Source organism: Herpailurus yagouaroundi, unplaced genomic scaffold, assembly GCF_014898765.1.
Source record: "Herpailurus yagouaroundi ecotype Mexico unplaced genomic scaffold, PumYag 483, whole genome shotgun sequence".
NCBI lineage: Eukaryota > Metazoa > Chordata > Mammalia > Carnivora > Felidae > Herpailurus > Herpailurus yagouaroundi.
The window spans coordinates 6,043,138-6,064,488 of NW_024412700.1; the positions used below are offsets into that span (position 1 = coordinate 6,043,138).

The 21,351-nt window shown below is 44.3% G+C and overlaps 1 protein-coding gene across 4 annotated transcripts in view; it reads right to left on the reverse strand.

The window, feature by feature from the left end:
- The window catches only part of ESYT2 (extended synaptotagmin 2), an 84,076-nt gene that overhangs the window by 24,442 nt on the left and 38,283 nt on the right, over window positions 1-21,351 (reverse strand). For all 4 annotated transcript variants that reach the window (XM_040464466.1, XM_040464467.1, XM_040464468.1 and 1 more), the window contains exons 7-12: window positions 14,092-14,147; window positions 8,047-8,167; window positions 4,185-4,361; window positions 3,076-3,158; window positions 1,605-1,653; window positions 446-535 (exon numbers count right to left, since the gene is read on the reverse strand). In XM_040464466.1, coding sequence (XP_040320400.1) covers window positions 446-535; window positions 1,605-1,653; window positions 3,076-3,158; window positions 4,185-4,361; window positions 8,047-8,167; window positions 14,092-14,147 — 576 coding nt within the window. The remainder of the gene's footprint in view (window positions 1-445; window positions 536-1,604; window positions 1,654-3,075; window positions 3,159-4,184; window positions 4,362-8,046; window positions 8,168-14,091; window positions 14,148-21,351) is intronic.

A 21,351-nucleotide genomic window follows, 5' to 3' on the forward strand; every position in this document is an offset into this window, starting at 1 on the left:
GCTCAGGTCATGATCTCACGGCTTGTGAGTTCGAGCCCCGCGTCGGGCTCTGTGCCGACAGCTCAGAGCCTGAAGCCTGTTTCAGATTCTGTGTCTCCCTCTCTCTCTGCCCCTCCCCCACTCATGCTCTGTGTCTGTCTCAGAAACATAAAAAAATTAAAAAAAAACCCTACACAAATCAATTAAATAAAGCACAGGTGATCTGCGGCTCGCCAAACCCCCAAAGTATATCAAGCACAAAACGTGAAGATCTCGTAAAGCAGGTGGGAAGGACCTATAAATCCTTCTTTCAAAACATTCCGGTACCTTTAATTTACCCCTGATGCAACTGTAGTGACTTAGAGCACAATAATCAAAATCACTGCTGTAATTTTTGTAAGCCAAGTAGCCATGCAGTCTAGAGATTCTAATCTCAGCTGTCAGGGGAAACACTCCATCACGGCACCTTATCGAGGTTTGAAGCATTTGGCATCAACGTGAGCCACTCCAGTTTCAAGTGCAGCTTTCCTCTTGGGACCTCGTCCAGGGTGAACCACTGAGGAGAGAATGTGAACGTTCACAACAGCTCTCCTGAGTCAGACTTTCCAGTCAAGCAGTTTCCACAAGTGTTACGAGCCGCTCCCTGGGAGGCACTGACTGTTTCTGATTACTGCTGCAGGACGGAGTCCTGCCCGATCTCTAATGAGCTGACGACCCCAGAGAGCAGCCGCTGGAGCCTGGCCAGGGAGGGTGCTGAAGGCTTCACTAACACTACCTTGCTGAACCCTAACGAAACCATGGTGGAGTAAACACTGTTTTCATCCCTAATGGACACACAAGGATTCCAACGTGCTCCAGTCCTGTCCAGCACCATAGGGCTTCTATGTATGGACCTGAATAGAATTCATGGGCCAAGAGATAATACAACATGGATACCAAACACTGAATTTCAATATCAAAGAAATTCACGTTTGCTTTCATTCACCACTATATACTTCTCAATAAAAGAGTATTCAGCTGCTTCAGCTTAAAAATCACAAAGCAATTAATCAAAGCTAGTCCCCAAATACTCGGCGTTCAGGGGCTGCCACAAGCGCACAGGAAGGAGAATGTGTTACTTTGGAACGGTGGATCTCAACATTTGTTTGCTTCCTTATGTCCTGCTTGTCCCAACCACACTCTTCTTTTAGCAGCCATCTCAAAATTTTCCTCGCTTTTAACGCTTTTTATTCTGATGGCAATGTCCTGCTTGAAAGCAGTGCCTGCTTGTGAGTTCCCACTGCGTTTGTAGGCGGCGCTCACGTGACAATTTCTCCTCGACCGCACAGTCCTAGCTGTTATACCTCCAGCGCCTCGAAAGCCCACTTTTAGGAAGCTTCTCACAGGCCTCTGCCCTGACTCCCAGAGTGTCGTGCTTGTACTCGTGAATTTCTAACATATGCTGGGCTCTCAATACATACCATCTGACTGGGCTGTCAAACTTCTTTCTTTTCACTTTGCTAACACTGAAGGGCCTAAGTTCTCAGTGTTTGTGAAGTGACCGTTCGGTTCTCGGAACACAGTGGGGACGGGCAGCAGGTCTGTCACAGGCCGTGAAATGGAACAAGAACTCAGAGAAAACTTACTTCATCTAAAAGGCGCTCCTTTTCAACTTCAATAAGATCAATCATAAGACTATGGAAATAATAACACAACAACTTTAGAATATAGAAACATACTTCTTAACACTGAAATAACCTTAAACATCTGTCTAGGAAAAATTACACGGACATGCATCAAAATGCTAGAGTTTATCAACAGACAGACTTCGTTCGGAAGCTTCCTCAGGTTTATCTCAAAACTATGAAGGGAAGAGTAAGGGACAAGCGGGGGGTGAGTCTCTGGGAGGTCAGGACCCTCAGTCTGGCCAAGCCAGGATGACAGTTGTAAAAAATGTGGTCTTCCCTATAATGTAGCTATTTACAGAATATGAAAACGCCAAAAATGTGTGGAAATAGTCAGCCTTCCTGTCCGACAAGCTCTCCTTTGGTGCTGCCGTCCGTCTCTACAGCCTTCCCATCCTCACTCCTCGGCTCTGGACCATCAAGTATCTGGAGCCCCACAGAGGCCTCTGGCTCAGTCATCTTCCAGAGCCCCTTCTTCCCCTAAACACCCTACTCTACGAAAAATTGTGGCACTCCCCCCGGAAGCCAGAGATGACGAGGGTGGGAGAAGTCCGCTCCTATTTTCGCTCGTAGCTACCCCTCCTCCTGCCCCTACCCCAGGTCAGACCCTCACAGCTCTTTCCTGGTCGATCACCGTAGTCCCCAGTCTCAGTCCCCGCCACTCTAAGCCACACGGTGGCTCTACTAAAATGCAAAATTGATCTGTTTACTGCCCTGCTTACAATATTTCAGTCGCCCCTTGTTAAACCAGCTCAGGAATGAATTCTGAAGTCACAGAATACACAGGTCATTCTTGATGAGGCTAAGCCTGTCCAATGTCATCTATACCCGTATCTTGTTGGCCACAAGAAATTCAGCTAAATAATAAAGATTAGGTTTAGATGTATTTTTCTAAAAGCTCATTTCTTCAGCTGTACTGGTTGTTCAATTTAAGTATACAAATCAGTATTTATTTTTCCAATGTGTAGGCACAATGTAAATTACTATCCCCCCTGTTCCCTAAAAAACTCGACAAACTGAAAACGTTTAAAACCTCATTTCTACACCCTAGAGGGGAGCTGCCTGTGCGGCGTGAAAGGCGGAGAGCTGCACTGTCCTTTGGGGCCACGCTCTGATGTGGCTTATGAGCACTTAAATGGGGCCGAGTACAACCACTGAAGCAAATTTCAAATTTTGTTTAGTTTTAATCGACTAATTTAAATAGCTACACACAGCTAGTGGTTGCTGTGATGGTCGTAGATCTAGAATTTTCCTTCTTATACTTAAATGTGAGAGAAATAAAACATACCTCGAGAAGTCTAAAGTGAAACAAATGTTGTATCTAAGAGCCACTTAACAATACACGTTACATACACATACACCTATTTTTCAAAGCTGCGGTAGTTTTAAGTGTGACTACTGGGAAGAGTGTTCTCCTCGCCTCAGGGTTTACCTTCCTAAGAAGTCATCCTTGTCCGGGTCTTCATCAAAGAGCTCAATCTCTAATTCCTGTCCGGGATGTTCATAGACTAAAGCCTGAAAAAATAACGAGTGGTAGTTATCTTACATTTTTACTAACGTCGGCACCTGCTGAATATGAGGATTATGGTAAAGAGCACCGTACTAGTTTTCTCTTATTAAGTGGTTAAGCACTTACATTTTCTCATTGTCAAACCACATACGCTTCTCCGTGGGAGATCATTTTGAAACATCTGCCCACACAGTCTACTGTGTTTCCAGTTACCTGGGATTAGTCTCACCGAGTCAAATTCCACCGCTCAGGAAGGAGGTCACAAGACAGCACCCACAAACAGAACAGGTTAGCACACCTTACTAGCCCTGAAGTGGCTGTGTTCAAGTCCTGTTCTTGGGATAACTACTAGTGACCCACGTACCACCACTCAGAGATTAAGCCATCTGGCAACAGCCTGGACCGGAAGGATGGGAAGCTGGTGACGTATAAGCCACACAACTGTTCTGAAGAACAATTCTGCAAAAATGTATCACTCCTTTACTCAAATTGTACTTCATGACGCAGCAATAACACCTTGACGAGCTTCTTTGGAGAAAACTTGGTCAAGTGAAGAAAAATATATTCCTATGACATTGTTACAACAGCAGTTCTAATGCTGGAATGAATAGTCAAGATCTCTTTTGGGTAAAGAAGTGAATGGCAATCACAAATCGAGTCCATCTGTATTTACTAACATGTAGAGATGTCCAGATGTATTAAATGAGAATTTACAAAATGATACATAACTGATCTCGTATTTGTATGTTTACATATGTTAACCACATAAAACATTTTTCCCATGAAAAATATTCTGCCAATTACGTACTGCGATGGTTTAATGTCATCAAGGTTTAAAATTTATGTGTCGTTTATGTGTTGGCATGACAATAATATTGTGAGGAAGGGACGGAAAGGGGCAATGCTTTTTAAAGATGGGAAATTAAAGCAAAAAGGATTTAAATTACCCTCTACACCAACCACACTCCTGTGTTAACAGGAGCGGACTCAGAATTTGGAGAAGCCAGGCGACACCACTGGGCACATCTTACCTCGTATACCTCGTTCCACTTCGGACTGAGGTTCTCTTTGATGACTTTGCTTTGGAAGATCTGGTTGCCGACTCGAATAATCCCATAGGGGTCCGACTTTCCCTTGACGAGTCCCTTAAGGTAAGTATCTTTCCCCTGAAGGTCCTGAGCTTCGATAAAATGTATCCTTAGGACACCCTGAGAGAAAAGGAGAACCCGTGGACTGTTCACTGGTTCACGTGACAGGGAACAACGCTGTGCACACTCACCGTCCTAAAAACAGGACGGAAGGGAACGAAACAAAGACCCTATTGTCGTGCGGCAAAGCAGAAAGTAAACGTGGAGCACGCAGGTGGCAGCGCTGAGGAAAAACCAAAGCAGCACCAGATGACGGCACTGGAGTGGTACTATTTTCAGTCAGGAGACCAGACCAGGGAGAACGAGGTGGGAGTCGGTGGCCCCACGGTGACACTGTGCTCCAGGAGCCTGAGGAGCCCGAGTCACAGAGCCTTACGGGTCACCAACACAGCCCTATGGTTCGGTGCTACAGTAATTGGTAACCAACAGAGGATGTCTCAGACATGATACTAAGCCCTTCATATGCGATGGTTACTTCCAGTTTTAGAACAATCCTATGAAATACAGTCGGCCTTGGAACCACATAGGTTTGAACTATGCAGATCCACTCAAATGTGCATTTTTTTTTTCTTGAGAGAGAAAGAGGGTGCAAGTGAGCAAGGGGCAGAGAGAAAGGGAGGGAGAGAAGGAGAGAGGGAGGGGAAGAGGGAGAGAGAGAAAAGAGGGGCTCGAGCTCACCCAAAGCGGGACTGGAACTCACAGACTGTGAGATCATGACCTCAGCCAAAATCAGATGCTTAACCAACTGAGCCACGAGGCACCCAGGATTTTTTTCACTAAATACAGTAAAATGCTATGAATGTATTTTCTTTTCCTTATAATTTTCTTAGTAACATTTTCTTTTCTCTAGCTTACTTCATTATAAGAAAACAGAATAAAATACATAGAACATATAAAATACGTGTTACATGCTCATGTTATCAGTATGGTATCTGGTCAACAGCAGGCTGTTGGTGCAGTTCTGGGGGAGTCAGAAATCATGCCGACTTTCTGCACAGGGGTCGGTGCCCACACCCATGCTGTTCAAGGGTCAGCTGTATGTCATTAAATGTAGTTTATAGAGAAGAAACTGAAACTTTGAAATACACATTTACTCATAGACTTTAAACAGTTTTCTTTTCCTAAAATGTTGTTTAATAGGTAAAATAAAAAATATCCATTCACACTTCTTTCAAGGCAAACAATGGTGGTAAAGTTAACACGGAGCAGCATTCTCCTCTCTTTAAACAACCTTTTTTTTTTTTTTTTGTAGAATTTTTTGAATGTTTATTTATTTTTGAGAGAGAGACAGAGAGAACGAGCAGGGGAGGGGCAGAGAGAGAGGGAGACACAGAATCCGAAGCAGGCTCCAGGCTTCGAGCTGTCAGCACAGAGCTCAACATGGGGTTTGAACCCATGAACCATGAGATCATGACCTGAGCCAAAGTCGGATGCTTAACTGACTGAGCCACCCAGGCGCCCCTTAAACAAACGCTTTTAAAATCACTGGGCAATATTCCTGACCCCATCAGCTAGGAAGACATGCATTTTTACAGATAAATACACTTTTAAAAACTTAGAGAATTTTCTGTTTACATTTTCATGTGTGTAAAGTTTAGATAATCTGGCAACATGTTTAAGTAGTGCTGACTTTTAAACCCAAGGTTAAGGAAGGCTGGCTTTGGGCACGGCTTCAGTACTCACCGTGCTCAGAGAATAAAACGTGTAAGACGCAAAGGAGCATGAGGATTTCTACATGGAAAAGAATTCTTGCATTTTCAGAGATGAAAATCGTAAATTAAAGAAAAATGACATTTCTCATATGTAGTGTTCCATTAAACCTGAATGCCCATGTTATAACTAGTTTGGGCACCAATTAGCTGGGGTGTTGGTACTTTTAAAAAATATAAGAAAGCTTATAGGTGTTTGAGGATTTGTGCACTGTTACAGAGATCCAGCTTAACTACAAAAACGTAACAAACATCAGGGAAAGGCTGTCTCCTTCTACTTCAGGAAGAACACTGAACACAACACCTCCACTGAAAGAGGACCAATTCCACACCTTCTGTTGAGTAAAATCAACTTGGGGCGCCTGGGCGGCTCAGTCAAGTGTCTGACTTTGGTTCAGGTCACGATCTCACAGTTCATGGGTTCGAGCCCTGCATCGGGCTCTGTGCTGACAGCTCAGAGCCTGGAGCCTGCTTCAGATTGTGTCTCCCTCTCTCTCTGCCCCTCCCCTGCTCATGTTCTGGGTCTCTCTCTCTCAAAAATAAGTAAACATTAAAAAAAAAAAATCAGCTGTCCTGTGTGCATCAGTATCACACTCATTACAGACAGGAGTACAGACAGACTATACGGATGGGGGTAAGGAGCAAGCAGGAAAAGCTCTGTGAAAATTAATTAAAGGAAACCTTTAGAATGGGGTCGGGAGGCCAGCACTGGGAGGGCTCAGGCACCACCACTCCACTGTCCACTGCAGACCCGACGGGAAGAGATGCACCTTCCACGTGATACTATTTTGCCAGCCCGGCAGGAGGAAGGAAGGTCTCCTCCTCCCCTGGCGACAGCTCAGCTCACGAGCAGCCACCACACTTCGGGCTCCCAGTTCACCCCTCCCGGCTCCCCCTCCCGGCTCCCCCTTTCCTCTGTGAAAGAGCCTCCTCTCCTCTGTTCTGCAGAATCACCTGTGGTTTTGCCACAGCTTAATTGTCCCAGACGGCAATTCTCTGCCGTTCCTGAAGAAACCCATTTTTTTTTTTCAACGTTTTATTTATTTTTGGGACAGAGAGAGACAGAGCATGAACGGGGGAGGGGCAGAGAGAGAGGGAGACACAGAATGGGAAACAGGCTCCAGGCTCTGAGCCATCGGCCCAGAGCCTGACGCGGGGCTCGAACTCCCGGACCGCGAGATCGTGACCTGGCTGAAGTCGGACGCTTAACCGACTGCGCCACCCAGGCGCCCCAAGAAACCCATTTTTGCTGGTAAAATAACTGGGGGTTTTATCTTTAAGATTAACAGTTCTCACTAACCTGTGAGGGCCTATCCACTCCAAGCACGTGTCTGACCATTAGAGGGAATTCTAGGTCCTTGACCGGCAAGTTCTCAGTCGTGGGATGAGGCTGCTTAGTCTACTCAAATGAAGGTGACTCCAATATCTGTGACCTAACTCTGTGCTAGGCACCATCCCCAATTTATAGATGAAGAAACGAGGTCCACACATGCCAAGTAATACACCCCAAGACCAAAGCTGCTATTAAGCCCGAGGGCTGTGCTCTGAGACCGAGGCCTGCCTTCCCATTTCATCCAGGGCAGTTGGTAACAGCAGCACTGCTTCTGCCACGTTAACTTATTCGAGGACTCGGGATGACCATATTCTCATCTCTGAGAGAAAACGTGTACCAGTCATTACACAAAGTTCCCATCACGTACTAAGCTCTTAGATTCTGTTATTACAAATAGTATATGCTTTCTGAGATGACAACTAAGTTGTCACAGCTGTCCTTTAGGACTTGCAGAATAGCATTTGCAGGATTAAATCCCTATAAGCACCTTGGATGTTCACGGCTGAGGATTAAGAATTGCCCTGAAGTTTCTGTGATGTACCTTAGCCAATCCCTCAAGAACTGTGACAGGCCAAACTATCACATCCAGATCCATGTGGCAAGGTCACTGCTAAGAGAACCACAGCAAGTTACAACACCCAAATACGCGATAGGCCGTCCCATATCTACACCTAAGTGCTAACAGGGGCGCAGGCATACTTACCTTTGGTATAGGAAACCGCAACTGTGCTATTTGAATTTCACTGACAAGAGGAACAGTGATCCGATTGGGAAGCACCAGATAGTTTGATATTATATCCAGAATGATGGTATCTGACAGACCACTATTAGGAGGGCAATAAAAAAGAACAAACCAACTATCAGGCACATCAATAGTAGGTCTTGCCTTTAATAGCAAAGGTAAGCACAAACATGATCTAATATCCCATTTACAGGGTTGGAGTTGTCGAATTTCTCCAAAACAGTATTTAAAACAAGCATTTTAAGGCAGTAGCTGTGATATGGCTATGGTGACCATTATGTGGGATGTATATGTGTATGTACACAAACACGCACACACACACACACACGCGTGTGTGTGTGTGTGTGTGTGCACGCATGTGTAGTTGAGATATATAGTTGAGTAGAGCTGAAAACACAAGGTAATATATTCTGGCTACATTTCATAATATTCTAAATGTTTCATACATTCTATGTAACTTTATCATTGACCTAATACTAAGATACATTAAATTTTTTTTTAGCATAAAATATTTCAAACATCCACAAAAGTGCAGAGAATACCATAACAAACATCCATCTACTCATTCCATGTTTCTAACATTAAATTTCTCTCTCATTATATGTCCATAGGTCCCAATGAAGTAGAAGAATTTACAGTTTATTCTCTTCACACTGTATTTGGGTACTCACCACTGTAATGATTTTGAATTAACTACTGCCCAGAGAACTCAGTAATATGTATAAAAGCAGTGGAGGATAAAGAAACCAATGTACTTTTGATATATTTTTGCCTACTCTTTGGGATAAATTTGAGAATTAAGCAGTATGTATGTGACAACATTTTTGAAAGCGCATGTAAATGAAGTTTCATTGCTATGGAAGAACGCCTTTAACCAGAACTGAAAAGTTTTTAAGAGAGTTTTACTTCTTACCAAGACTTTTCAGATGTTACAATTACTAACATAAATGTGTAAAGTAACCGTACATATAAAAATAGCCACTGGGACAGAGTGGAAGTCACTGTTGTTCAGTGAGTAATAAAAACCGAATGTTCACTGCAAGCTGGGCATCCCAATACAACGACGAGGCACAGGGCTTACCTTACTTAGAACGTTTCCATTCATGATGCAAAAAGGACTGAAAACCCACAACCCCACAGACAACGCGGACAACAACTCTCTGAAAAGGTCGGCTAATCAGACGTTAACACGCCACAGAGACTCAGAGGGTTTCAGGCGGCAGACACCGGATACGTGTTTGCTACGCAGCGGTGTGAGGCGCTCCTCGGGGCTTGGATGCCGGAGCACTTCTTACTCCGGGCATCCCCCACCCCCTCCAAAATACTGGTTTTGTTTCTGCTGAAAAAAATCTGCTGAAGCAGAGAGCCCTTCGATGACGACTTGCTTTCAAGAATCCCCTAGCTGCTATGGTGACAGGCTGACCGCCTCACCACCCGCCCAGCTGTGCAGACTCCGGCCCAGCACCCAGGAAAGCAGCAGAAGGCCCACCCCGGTGCCTCACCCCTGCTCTCCTTTCTATCCCCCTGTGCACATGTCCAGGCTCCTCCAGAATTTCCCGAGCTGCAATGCTGCTCCCGGCTGCCCCTCAGCTTGTCCCGGCTGCTGTCACGATCTTGTCACACTGGAATGGCTTCCTATCGTGTCCAGTCCTCTTTGTCCTTTGGAACTGCTGCCTCTTTACCTCACTTTTGTTTCTATCCTAATTCTCATTCCTTAGGATCCCTGTAGGGCTCTTCGTTGGAACATGTGGGGATAGTCAAACTTTAAGCTAAAGCGCAGCAATTCAAGCATTATTATCTTATGATACCTTTCGTTTTCATAATCAACGAATACAGCATGTAGAGGTTCATTTTATAATGCTCAAGGCGAGATTTCATTATATTAGGTTCAAAGTTACTATTTACTTTTATAACATAAAATACAAAATATTATATAAATACAAAATACAAATACAGAATGTTGTATATTATATAAATTTTACAGAAGTATGTATAAGTTATATATATTATACATGAATACACAATTTTACTTAAAAAGATGTTTTTATATATTCCTTTTATACCATAGCTTTTTTTTTTTTTTTTTAAGAGAGAGCATGTGAAAGGAAGAGAGGGGCAAAGGGAGGGAGAGAGAGAATCTTAAGTAGGCTCCATGCCCAGCACGGTGCCTGATGTGGGGCTCAATACCACGATTCTGGGATATGACCTGAGCCAAAATCAAGAGTTGGACGCTCGTGTCCCATGGCTTTGTTTCTGAATGGTATTTCCCTCTATATTTCTTTTTTTTTTTTTTTAATTTTTTTTTCAACGTTTATTTATTTTTTGGGACAGAGAGAGACAGAGCATGAACGGGGGAGGGGCAGAGAGAGAGGGAGACACAGAATCAGAAACAGGCTCCAGGCTCTGAGCCATCAGCCCAGAACCTGACGCGGGGCTCAAACTCACGGAGCGCGAGATCGTGACCTGGCTGAAGTCGGACGCTTAACTGACTGCGCCACCCAGGCGCCCCATATTTCCCTCTATATTTCTAATATACATGAGTATATATTTTTAATGATAAACGTATTTCTCTAAATACTAAGTATAAGTATGTATTTTGTGTGTCTCATGCATAAAATTCTATACATAAAATAGTTAAAGCTGTTACTATATAAAGAGAACCTATCTACATATAAAGTCATTAATTAGGAGTGCCTGGGTGGTTCAATCATTTTGAATGTCCAACTCTTGATTTTGGCTCTGGTCATGATCCCAGGGTTGTGGGATCGGGACCCATGTCAGGCTCTACGCTGAGCGTGCAGCCTACGCAGGATTCACTCTCCCTCTGCCCCTCTCCCCCACGCATGCTCTCTGACAAAAAAAAAAAAAAATCATTAAATAAAAGGGAGTATATGTATATATGTATCTCAATGTATACAGACATGTGTGTGATATAGATCTCCCTTTTTATTTTTTATTAAGTATTTTTTTAATGTTTATTTTTGAGAGAGAGAGAGAGAGAGAGAGAGAGGGAGAGACAGACAGACAGACAGACACCACGCACCAGCAGGGGAGGGGCAGAGAGAGAGGAAGACACAGAACCCTAAGCAGGCTCCAGGCTCTGAGCTGTTAGCACAGAGCGTGATACGGGGCTTGAACTCACAAACCATGAGACCATGGCCTGAGCTGAAGTCAGATGCTCAACCAACTGAGCCATCCAGGCACCTCTTATTTTTTAGTAGGCTCTACACCCAACATGGGGCTTGAACTCACAACCCCAAGATCAAGAATCATGCTCTACTGACTGAGCCAGTCAGGTGCGCCCGTATCTCTCTTTTAAATAAATGATTTGGGACTGACTTCCCCCAGCTGCAGGCTTGCCAAGGCAAAACACGCCCTCTGGCTCACCCTGTAAGGCAACTAATACGATGCTATTTACAGGGTAGCTGCTTTGCACAAGGCTGTGTTTATTTCAGCCCTCCCATGATATACAAAGGAGAACACATTTTCCACACTAAATGGCAACAGTGATCTGTTGTTGTGCTGGCTGCCTAGCATCTGTCTGCCTGGATGAGAGGTCTGGGGCAGGTTCTTCCATTGCTTGCCCCCAGCCCCTCACCCTGGTCCTCTCTTCCTCCTTTGGGAGCAGGCAGAAGAGCTGGTCATCAGAATCACAGGATCTGTCCAAGGATGGGTGGACAAACAGAAATCAGCCCTGGAACTCGTGCTGGAACCAGCGGAAGGTTCTTTTTAGACTGAAGTTGCTAAGCATGAAGAACAGAGGAGCTGCGACTTCATAGCAAGAGCCTGCCTGATAACAAACCCATGCAGAGAACAGCAGAGTCAAGATTGGGACAGAGAGCACTTAGGGCATCATCTGGACACCAAAACCTGCCTGACTTCATCCACACAATGCTCCAGCCTGCCCAGCGACAGGGGCTGGGAATGAGCCACTGGAAGTGGAGCTCCACGACAGGAGTGTAGCTGTTCTGTTCATAGCTACACTCCAGCACTAACAACAGTGGCTGGCTCATGGCAGGCACTCAATACTTACTGGTTGGATACACGAACAAGTTGTCTTAAAAAACAGTATTTATTTACTCATTTGCTTTATTTTTTAAGGTTTGTTTATTTAAGCAATCTCTACACCCATGTGGGGCTCGAACTCACAACCCCAAGATCCACAGTCACATGTTTCTCTGACAGCCAGCCAGGCGCCCCCTACTCATTTATTTACTTTTTTATTTAAGACCACTTGAGTTGGCTTTGCTGCTTGCAAACAAGAATCCTAATGAATACTTCAAGAACTCTTAAAGTTGTCTGTTCTTTGCAAAGATCTTTTAAAGTAACAGTATTTTCTAGATCCATAAAACCACAGTACCTAAAAAAGATTTTTATTATTAGGACTCACTTTATTATTATTTTTTTTTAATGTTTACTTATTTTTGAGAGAGAGCAGAGAGACAGAGACAGAGCACAAGCAAGGGAGGGGGCAGAGAGAGAGGGAGACACAGAATCCAAAGCAGCTCCAGGTTCCGAGCTGTCAGGATAGAGCCCGACGCAGGGCTCGAACTCATAAGCCGCGAGATCATGACCTGAGCCGATGTCAGACTCAACCGACTGAGCCACCCAGGTGCCCCACTATGCCTCACTTTATTAAAGTCCCAACTTTTCCCTGATAGTGAAACAAAATAAAGTTCTTTCCAATTACCATTTTAGGGGCATAAACAAACACACAGGAATAGAAAAAAATTTTTAATTTCTGAGTTATTTTAGAAAAAAAAACATTAAAACGTTATCTACCAGGAACATATGTAACTGTAACCAATAAGTGATATAGTGCAACCCTAAAATACAAAAGTAAATAGCAAAGGCAGGATTCTAGAACCTTCTGCTTGGCAACAACTAACAGGTTTGCCACAAACAGTTGCCTTCAATTAGATAAGACAGATGGCTGTGACCCAATGAGGAAGCCTTCATTTCCCTCACAGCAGGAATGTGCCCTTCACAGTTTCATAAGCTTGTTTTAGGCAAATTCCCTCATGTTTATAAAAATTTTTTTTAATGTTTATTTCTGAGACAGAGAGAGACAGAGCATGAGTGGGGGAGGGGCAGAGAGAGAGGGAGACACAGAATCTGAAGTGGGTTCCAGGCTCTGAGCTGTCAGCGCAGAGCCAGATGTGGGGTTCGAACCCATGAACTGTGAGATCATGACCTGAGCTGAAGTTGGATGCTTAACCAACTGAGCCACCCAGGTGCCCCAAATTCCCTCATGTTTTAAATGTGAGACTGCTACAGAATAACGAAGGACTCCCAGGGACACAAGGCAGAAACTCCAGGTTTCTCAGCTCTCACACCCAGACTCCTGGGTGATACTACATGTTCCCAGGCCAGTGCCTACACCTGCCTTCCGGGAGGGGATGCTGGAGGAACGGAAGGCAGCAGCACAGCCTGAAAACAACCCAGAAGGCTAGTTTTATAATATATACTCATTTTTGAAGTTTCCTTTATTTTTCTGGGAAAATAATAAAAACCAAATTTAAAAATTAACTTACAAGTTATTAAAAGGCTGCTACTGTTCTAAAACACCAACACTTGGGGACTTGGGGCACCTGGCTGGCTCAGTTGGTAGAGCATGTGACTCTTAATCTCAGGGTCATGAGTTCAAGCTCCACTTTGGACATGGAGACTACTTAAAAAAAAAAAAAAAAAAAAGTAAAAAAATAAAAAAACCAAACCCAGCAAAGCTGGAAAGATGCCTCATGATGAGTAAAAAGTAAAATGAAGGGTGAGGGACCCAGTCTAACACTCTCACCCACTCCCCTTTCACTCACTTGGTCCCCATGCCTCAGACGCAGGTCTCAGGAATCTGAGTCTCTTCACCTGAGTCACATGTGAGAGCTTGTGAAAAGGCTCAGAGTCTGCCTTAGACACAGGCCTTACCCGTTCTGTGTTATTCCCATGACACACTAGAACTGCACATTATATCATAAACAAGCTAACCATAGGTCATGACATCATACTTACTTTAATCCAGGGATATCGAGAAGATTAGTCAGTCCTGTCCAATTAATTTCTATCAGCTGTTTTAAAAAAGAAAGGGCAAAAATATTAAGTATCCAGATTATTTCCAATTATCAAATCATACAGGTGTCTTTATAAACAAAATGAGATAGTACGTAATACTGTCCTATACCTTACCTTGCTTTTCGCTTGGGAAAAATCAAAGCCACTGTCCTTTATTGGTACCTGGAGAACCATCTCTTTTTTTGTTTTGCTTTTAGATAATATCAGTTTCCTCCAGTAAAATCGAATAATAATTTATATAACTTTCCTATTGATGAGCACTTAGAGTATTTATAATTTCTTTTTTATTATAAGTTATGATTCAGTGAAAATCTTACATACGTGTTCTTATAGCATATGTAGACTAGCATGTAAAACGTGAAAGTTTTGGTCAAAGATATACACTCATTTTTAAAAAAATTTTAATTTTTGGGGCGCCTGGATGGCTCAGTCGGTTGAGCGTCCGACTTTGGCTCAGGTCACGATCTCACGGTCCGTGAGCTCAAGCCCCGCGTCAGGCTCTGGGCTGATGGCTCAGAGCCTGGAGCCTGCTTCCGATTCTGTGTCTCCCTCGCTCTCTGCCCCTCCCCCGTTCATGCTCTGTCTCTCTCTGTCTCAAAAATAAATAAATGTTAAAAAAAATTTTTTTTTAATTTAAATTTTATTTTACTTTAAATTCCTTTATTTAAAAAAATTTTTAAGTTTATTTTGAGAAAGAGAGGGAGCACGAGCAGGGTAAGGGCAGAGAGAGAGAGAGAATCCCAAGCAGGATCTGTGTTGTTAGCGCAGAGCCCGATGTGGGGCTCAATCCCACGAGTCGTGAGATCATGACCTAAACTGAAATTAAGAATCAGATGCTTAACTGAGCCACCCAGGTGCCCCAAAGATTTTTATTTTTTAAAAATAATCTCCATAGCCAATGTGGGGCTTGAACTCACATCCCCCAAATCAAGAGTCGCACACCCCACTGACTGAGCCAGCCAGGTGCCCCCATATGTTCATTTTTTGTTGACAGATGCTACCCAGTTGCCCTAAAGAAAAAAATGCTGTACTGATTTAAATTCCCACCCAAAATGTATAAAATGTTCTTTCTTTTTACCCTCATCAAAAACCGACAGTAAAAGTCAGTACACCTGGTAGTTAAAAAAATGGTACTTTATCACTGTTTCAATTTGCATTTTCCTGATATTAGCGGAACACGTTCTATCCATTCATTACTTGTATCTTATTTTGCTCATTTTTCTAGTGGGTATTTGGGTATTTACTTAGAATAATTCTTACATAGTTGGCTAAGATAAGATTCCATTCAGGGGCGCCTGGTAGTTCAGTTAAGCTTCTGACTTCAGCTCAGGTCATGATCTCACAGTTTGTGGGTTCGAGCCCCACGTCGGGCTCTGTGCTGACAGCTCAGAGCCTGGAGCCTGCTTTGGATTCTGTGTCGCCCCCTCTCTCTCTCTGCCCCTCTCCCTCTCATGCTTTCTCTCTCTCAAAAGTAAAATAAAAACATTTAAAAAAAAAAGATTCTGGGGGCGCCTGGGTGGCTCAGTCGGTTAAGTGTCCGACTTTGGCTCAGGTCATGATCTCACGGTCCGTGAGTTCGAGCCCCGCGTCAGGCTCTGTGCTGACCTCTTGGAGCCTGGAGCCTGTTTCGGATTCTGTGTCTCCCTCTCTTTCTGACCCTCCTCCATTCATGCTCTGTCTCTGTCTGAAAAATAAACAAGCGTTAAAATTAAAAAAAAAAAAAAAAGATTCTGTTTAGTGGATATAGACAGGTTAAAAAAAAAGCTTGATTAGAAACACTGACTTGTGCTTTATATTTGTGGAAGAAATACTATAAGGAATGGCATGATCTCAATTACCCATATAGCTGCAGCAATAAAACTTCTCAAATCCCTTTGAGAAGTGGATAGTTATAAACAAGTATGAACCAGAAGAGTCAAAAGTTTGTTTCAGACAGACCAAAACTTAAAAAAATTTAAGAAGTACTGAAAAACTATTTTTCAGAGTAAGAGAAATGAAATACAAATTTATTGCAACTACCAATATAAACTCATGCTGGCGCCTCCCCCACCCATCCCCTCATACTGGGTGCCCATCCCCCACCAAAAGAACAGGTGCAGAAGCAAATGGCAGTGGGGCAATGGGCAGTGGCCAGCGCCCTGATCATGACCTCTAAACACATTTTCCAAGGGATTCTGAAGAAACAGCTGATTCCAGACTAATGAGCCTGGGGCATGTTGTTCAATCAGAAAGCTTGGGAAACATCCAAAGATTAATGGGTCCCCTGGAAGCGACATTAAAACTAGAGATTATAGAGGCGCCTGGGTGGCACAGTCAGTTGACATCAGACTTCCGTTCAGGTCATGATCTCGCAGTTTGTGGGTTCGAGTCCCACACTGGGCCCTGTGTTGACAGCTTGGAGCCTGCTTGGGTTTCTGTGTCTCCCTCTCTCTCTCTGCCCCTCCCCCGCTCATGCTCTGTCTCTCTCTCAAAAACAAATAAACATTAAAAAATATTTTTTAAAAAACCAGAGATTATAAAACATCAGGTGACAGACGGCTTAGTCTCATGATGCCTGTCAAAACGATGAGATGGGGGCGCCTGGGTGGCTTAGTCGGTTAAGCGGCCGACTTCGGCTCAGGTCATGATCTTACGGTCCGTGAGTTCGAGCCCCGCATCGGGCTCTGTGCTGCCAGCTCAGAGCCTGGAGCCTGTTTCAGATTCTGTGTCACCCTCTCTCTGACCCTCCCCTGTTCATGCTCTGTCTCTCCCTGTCTCAAAAATAAATAAAACGTTAAAAAAAAACCAAAAAACCATGAGATGCATTTAAATGTTACTCAAGCTCAGAGAAACAAAACACCAGGGAGGCAGGAACAGGATTCACGAAGGGCAGGATTCAGCTGGGTTTGAGAAGGGATGTGAATGCAAGAGACAAGCCCCCAGAAAGGGGCCCTTTCAAGGGCCTGAAGGACGGGCTGTCATATCCTTGAACACAGGGGAGATAGGGACAGGAAGAGCCCAGAGCCACAGAGGGGGAAGAAATAAGAGAGGGGAGGGAGAACTTGTGTGTGAGAAAATGAGCACGTGACTTGTGAGCGATGTGTAAAAATGAGTGTTATCAGAGGGGCGCCTGGGCGGCTGAGTCAGTTAAGCGTCTGACTTCAGCTCAGGTCATGATCTCGCGGTGAGTTCGAGCCCTGCGTCGGGATCTGTGCTGACAGCTCAGAGCCTGAAGCCTGTTTCAGATTCTGTGTCTCTCTCTGTCTCTCTGTCTCTCTGTCTCTCTCTCTCTCTCTCTCTCTCTGCCCCTCCTCTGCTTGCACTCTGTCTCTCTAAAAAAAAAAGAAAAAACATTAAAAAGAATTTTTTTAAATGAATGTACCAGAGAATAAGTGTGTAAGAGAATTAACGTCTGTGTGAGAACAAGTGTATGTGCGAACATGAGAGCATAGGAGAATATGTGTATGTGTAAGAATGAGTGTGAGAGAACAAGAGCATGAGAATGAATGTACATATGTGAGAGAACTCTCTCATGTGAGAGTGTGAACACGTGAGAATGCGTGTGTAAGAACAAGCATGAGAACGAGCACATGTGTGAGAATGAATGTACACAAGAACAAGTGAGTGTGAATGCATGTGTGAGAATGTGTGTATAAGAGCAAGTGTGAGAAAGAGTAAGCATGTTTGAGAACATGTAAGAATGAGCATGAGAATGAGTGTGAAAATGAGTGTACATGAGACCAAGTGTATGTGTGAATGCGAATGTGAGGATGTGAGAACAAACACATGTGAGAATGAACATACATGAGAACAAGTGAGTGTGAACACACGTTTGAGACCATGTGTAAGAATGAGCATGTGGGGAGAAGTGTACATGAGAACGAGTGTGCGTGTATGTGAGAACGAGTGCAAGGTAACGAGCGTGTGAGAGAACGAGTGTGTGAGGACGTGTACATGTGAACAAGTGTGAGTGCGAAGGCACGTGTGAGAATGTGAGTGTGTGTCAGAATGAGCATGTGTGAGAACGTGTGTGTGAGAACAAGTGTGAGCGCGAACGCACGTGTGAGTGGGAGGGCTGAGAGGGCGGCCACGAGAGGGCCGGGAGCCAGGTCATAGCCCCCCCGCCCCGCCCCGCCCAGCCCCTGCCCTGGGCCAACTAAGCTCTCTGGGAGAAATTCAAGAGCCAGTAGGACAGATTTCCCAGTCACTCTCCTGGGCTGCTGTCACTCTTCTGGGAGAAACGGGATCAGTAACGTGGTTCCAGTTCCACTGGAACGACACAAACCAATCTGCTCATGTCATGAAAACCACAGACATGCCTCTCTCCTCTCTGCTTTTCTAGAAATGCATGGTCTGACGGATGCAGTAAAACACACAGTCAACTGATTTCACACTTACTATTGCCAGTGTTCTAGGTGCACTAAGTTGTACAGTACAGACCACGAATCACCTGGGAAGCCTGATAAAATCCAGACTGGTGCCTCCCGCCCCTCTCCAGAGTTTTTCAGTCAGTCGTTTTTCACTGATGGTCAAGTCAAGAATGTTCTCCTTATTTTGTTACTCCTGGGACTTCCAGATTCCCCGAGGTGATGCTCTTTTCAGGATGTCGAAAACTGCAAAGAGCATCACTGTTGAATGTGCCAGACAGCAGAGGTGACAGGGCCACCAGCCCTTCCTTTTGGGAGACTCCGAGAGTGGCTGAGGTACCACAGTGCAACTGAGAGGTTCCAGCTAGATCCTGACTGTTAAAGGCCAGTTCAGGTGAGCCAGAGTAAATCCAGACACGGGGCATCTGCAACCCACTGTGGGCAGAGCAGTGCCTGTGTGCTGCAGAGACTGGGGAAAGCGTCTCTTGCAGCGGTGAGGCCAGGGAGGAAGCAGCTGCTTCAGGAGACACAAACACCACCTTCCACTGTAAGGAAGACAAGCCACTGGGAGGAGGGACACACAGCTGAAGGCTCACCGCAGCTGGGGGGCGAGAAGAAAACACACGCTGTGTCTTGAGGAGCACAGGACACCATCCCAGGCCCTGACCATTAGACCCTGTACTGCTGGAGGTAGGTGTGCGCACTCACTCCTGCATAAGATCCAGCAAAGACACGCATGAGAAGGCGAGATCACTTGAAAGAGGGCCAGCCCCAAGACTCAGGACAGATGAGGGCAATGGGGAGCTCCCTCATCCCAACTACTGGGGGTAGGGCTAGACTATCCAAAACAACGAAAGGTATCGAAGCAGAGATCCAAGAAGACACTCGGAGAACACCCGCCAGGACAAATACCCTCAAAGCTCCCAAGTGACTCGATGTGTGCTCTAAGTCTGGGACCCTCTCCTGTCCGGTGGACTCTAGTGGGCATGTCTGGCCAGCCCTTCCTTTCCACACAGGGCAGGAATTGGCTTCCAGGAGCCTGATTCATACACTGCAACGTTCCTCCTCCCAGCTGGGCCAGGGGTCTGTATCTGACCCAGACGGAACAGGGAAGGGGAGCCAGGAAGGGGAGCACTGCCTCTTGAGTGTACTGGCAGCCTTGTTTCTGGCCTGTGGACGGGAGGACCCGAGGAAGGTGGTCTCAGAGGGGAGAGAGCATGGAGCAAAGGCCTAACAGGCACGGATGAGAGTCACAAAGGCTTTCAAGCTCCGCATTCCAGTAGGTTTTGAGAGAGACAAATACACACTAATTTCACTTAAATGAAGGCTTTCCTTTTTTCCCCTCCTTTGATTAAGGGATCTCAGTTGCTGGAGTTGTAGCTAACAGGACTCAAGTTCTTCTCACAATCACTGTAAAAGGAAGATGTTATTTCCATTTTTACAGATGGAGAAATACAATCTGTGGTTCAAAGACTCAGGAAGTATGTATGCTGTCTGCTAGCTGGGAGGACCCTCTTAGGATAAACGCATTCTCAGCACCTCCCAGATCATCTCCTAGATTTACTCTAGGCTAATCTGTACCCCAGGGAAAGAAAGAACTGAGGATACCAAAGGGACCCTATGCGCGTGTGCCTGAGGAAATTACAACAACAGTCGTGTTAGTGTGAGTGGCCAGCTCCCAGGACACGTGTCAGGGGGAGACACTGGCTTGTTCCAGCCCTTACCAGAACCTTCACTTAAGTTATTGTGTTTACCAAACCTTGACTTCCGCTGTTAAGACCCACCCGAATGCTAAACCTGTATGTAGGAAAATATTTGATTTCGTAAAAATCTGAGGACTTCCTATGCACCAGGCACCTTCTGGCATTTAATCTTGTGAGGCAGTAGTTCCCATGTTACAGATGGGGACACACCCACTGACGTTTCATCTCCACATTACAGATGGGGAAACCTGGGCTTACAGAGGTGAAACAAACCATGCAAAGCACACGGTCAGAAGAGGAAGACCAGGTGTGGAAGACCAGGCCGGAGGACACCCAAGTCTGTCACTTAACCACACCACCCTCACTGTGCTCCAAAAAAGTTGGTCACTTTAGAAACTTTTAGTTCTTTTTTTTAAGCAAGTAGCACACCAACAAAACTAAACAAATCAACAAGAACAAAAATGTGCAAAGGTTTCATAAGAGTCTCTGGCATTATACTTTTATATCATCTGCTTAGCCAATCCCCCCCAATCTTTCTAGCTGTGTTTTTCCTTGGGGTGACCAGGAGTTACTTGGCAGCTAGCAGTGAGTTCTGTACTCATATTTTCCAGTTGAAAATAACTGAAAAAAAAAAAAAAAATCCCTTCTCTCCAAAGCATATGTTTGGAGACTTTACTTGCCATATAAGGAAATGAATGATTCTGAACTTTTCACAGACTCCTCCATTTCTGACACTAAGATTTTGTTTGGAAGTTATATTACAACGTTATTTTTAAAGTTAATAACCCTATGAAAGATCCAACCTAAGGAAGAGTATTGCTAAGTTTTGAGGGAGATTTAAAGATTTGGATTTCATTGTTTTCTGAACTGAAAAAAGGTCTTTCTTTTAATTGTTAAAAATTTCCTGTAAATTAAAAATACTTTGCCATCTGCTAAAGATTAGTTTTTTTATATTCATTAATGAAGAACGTTTCTTAAACATAAAGGCTTTTAAATAACTGGTATGTAGAAAAAGCCCCATGAATTGTAAATCTTTTATAGAGCTCTTCATTTCTTAAAATTTTAAGAAATTGAATTTTAAGAGATTCCTTAATGCCTTTTTAATTTCACTGCGTTTTGTGTAGTTAAAATACATTAAAAATAAGCCCATT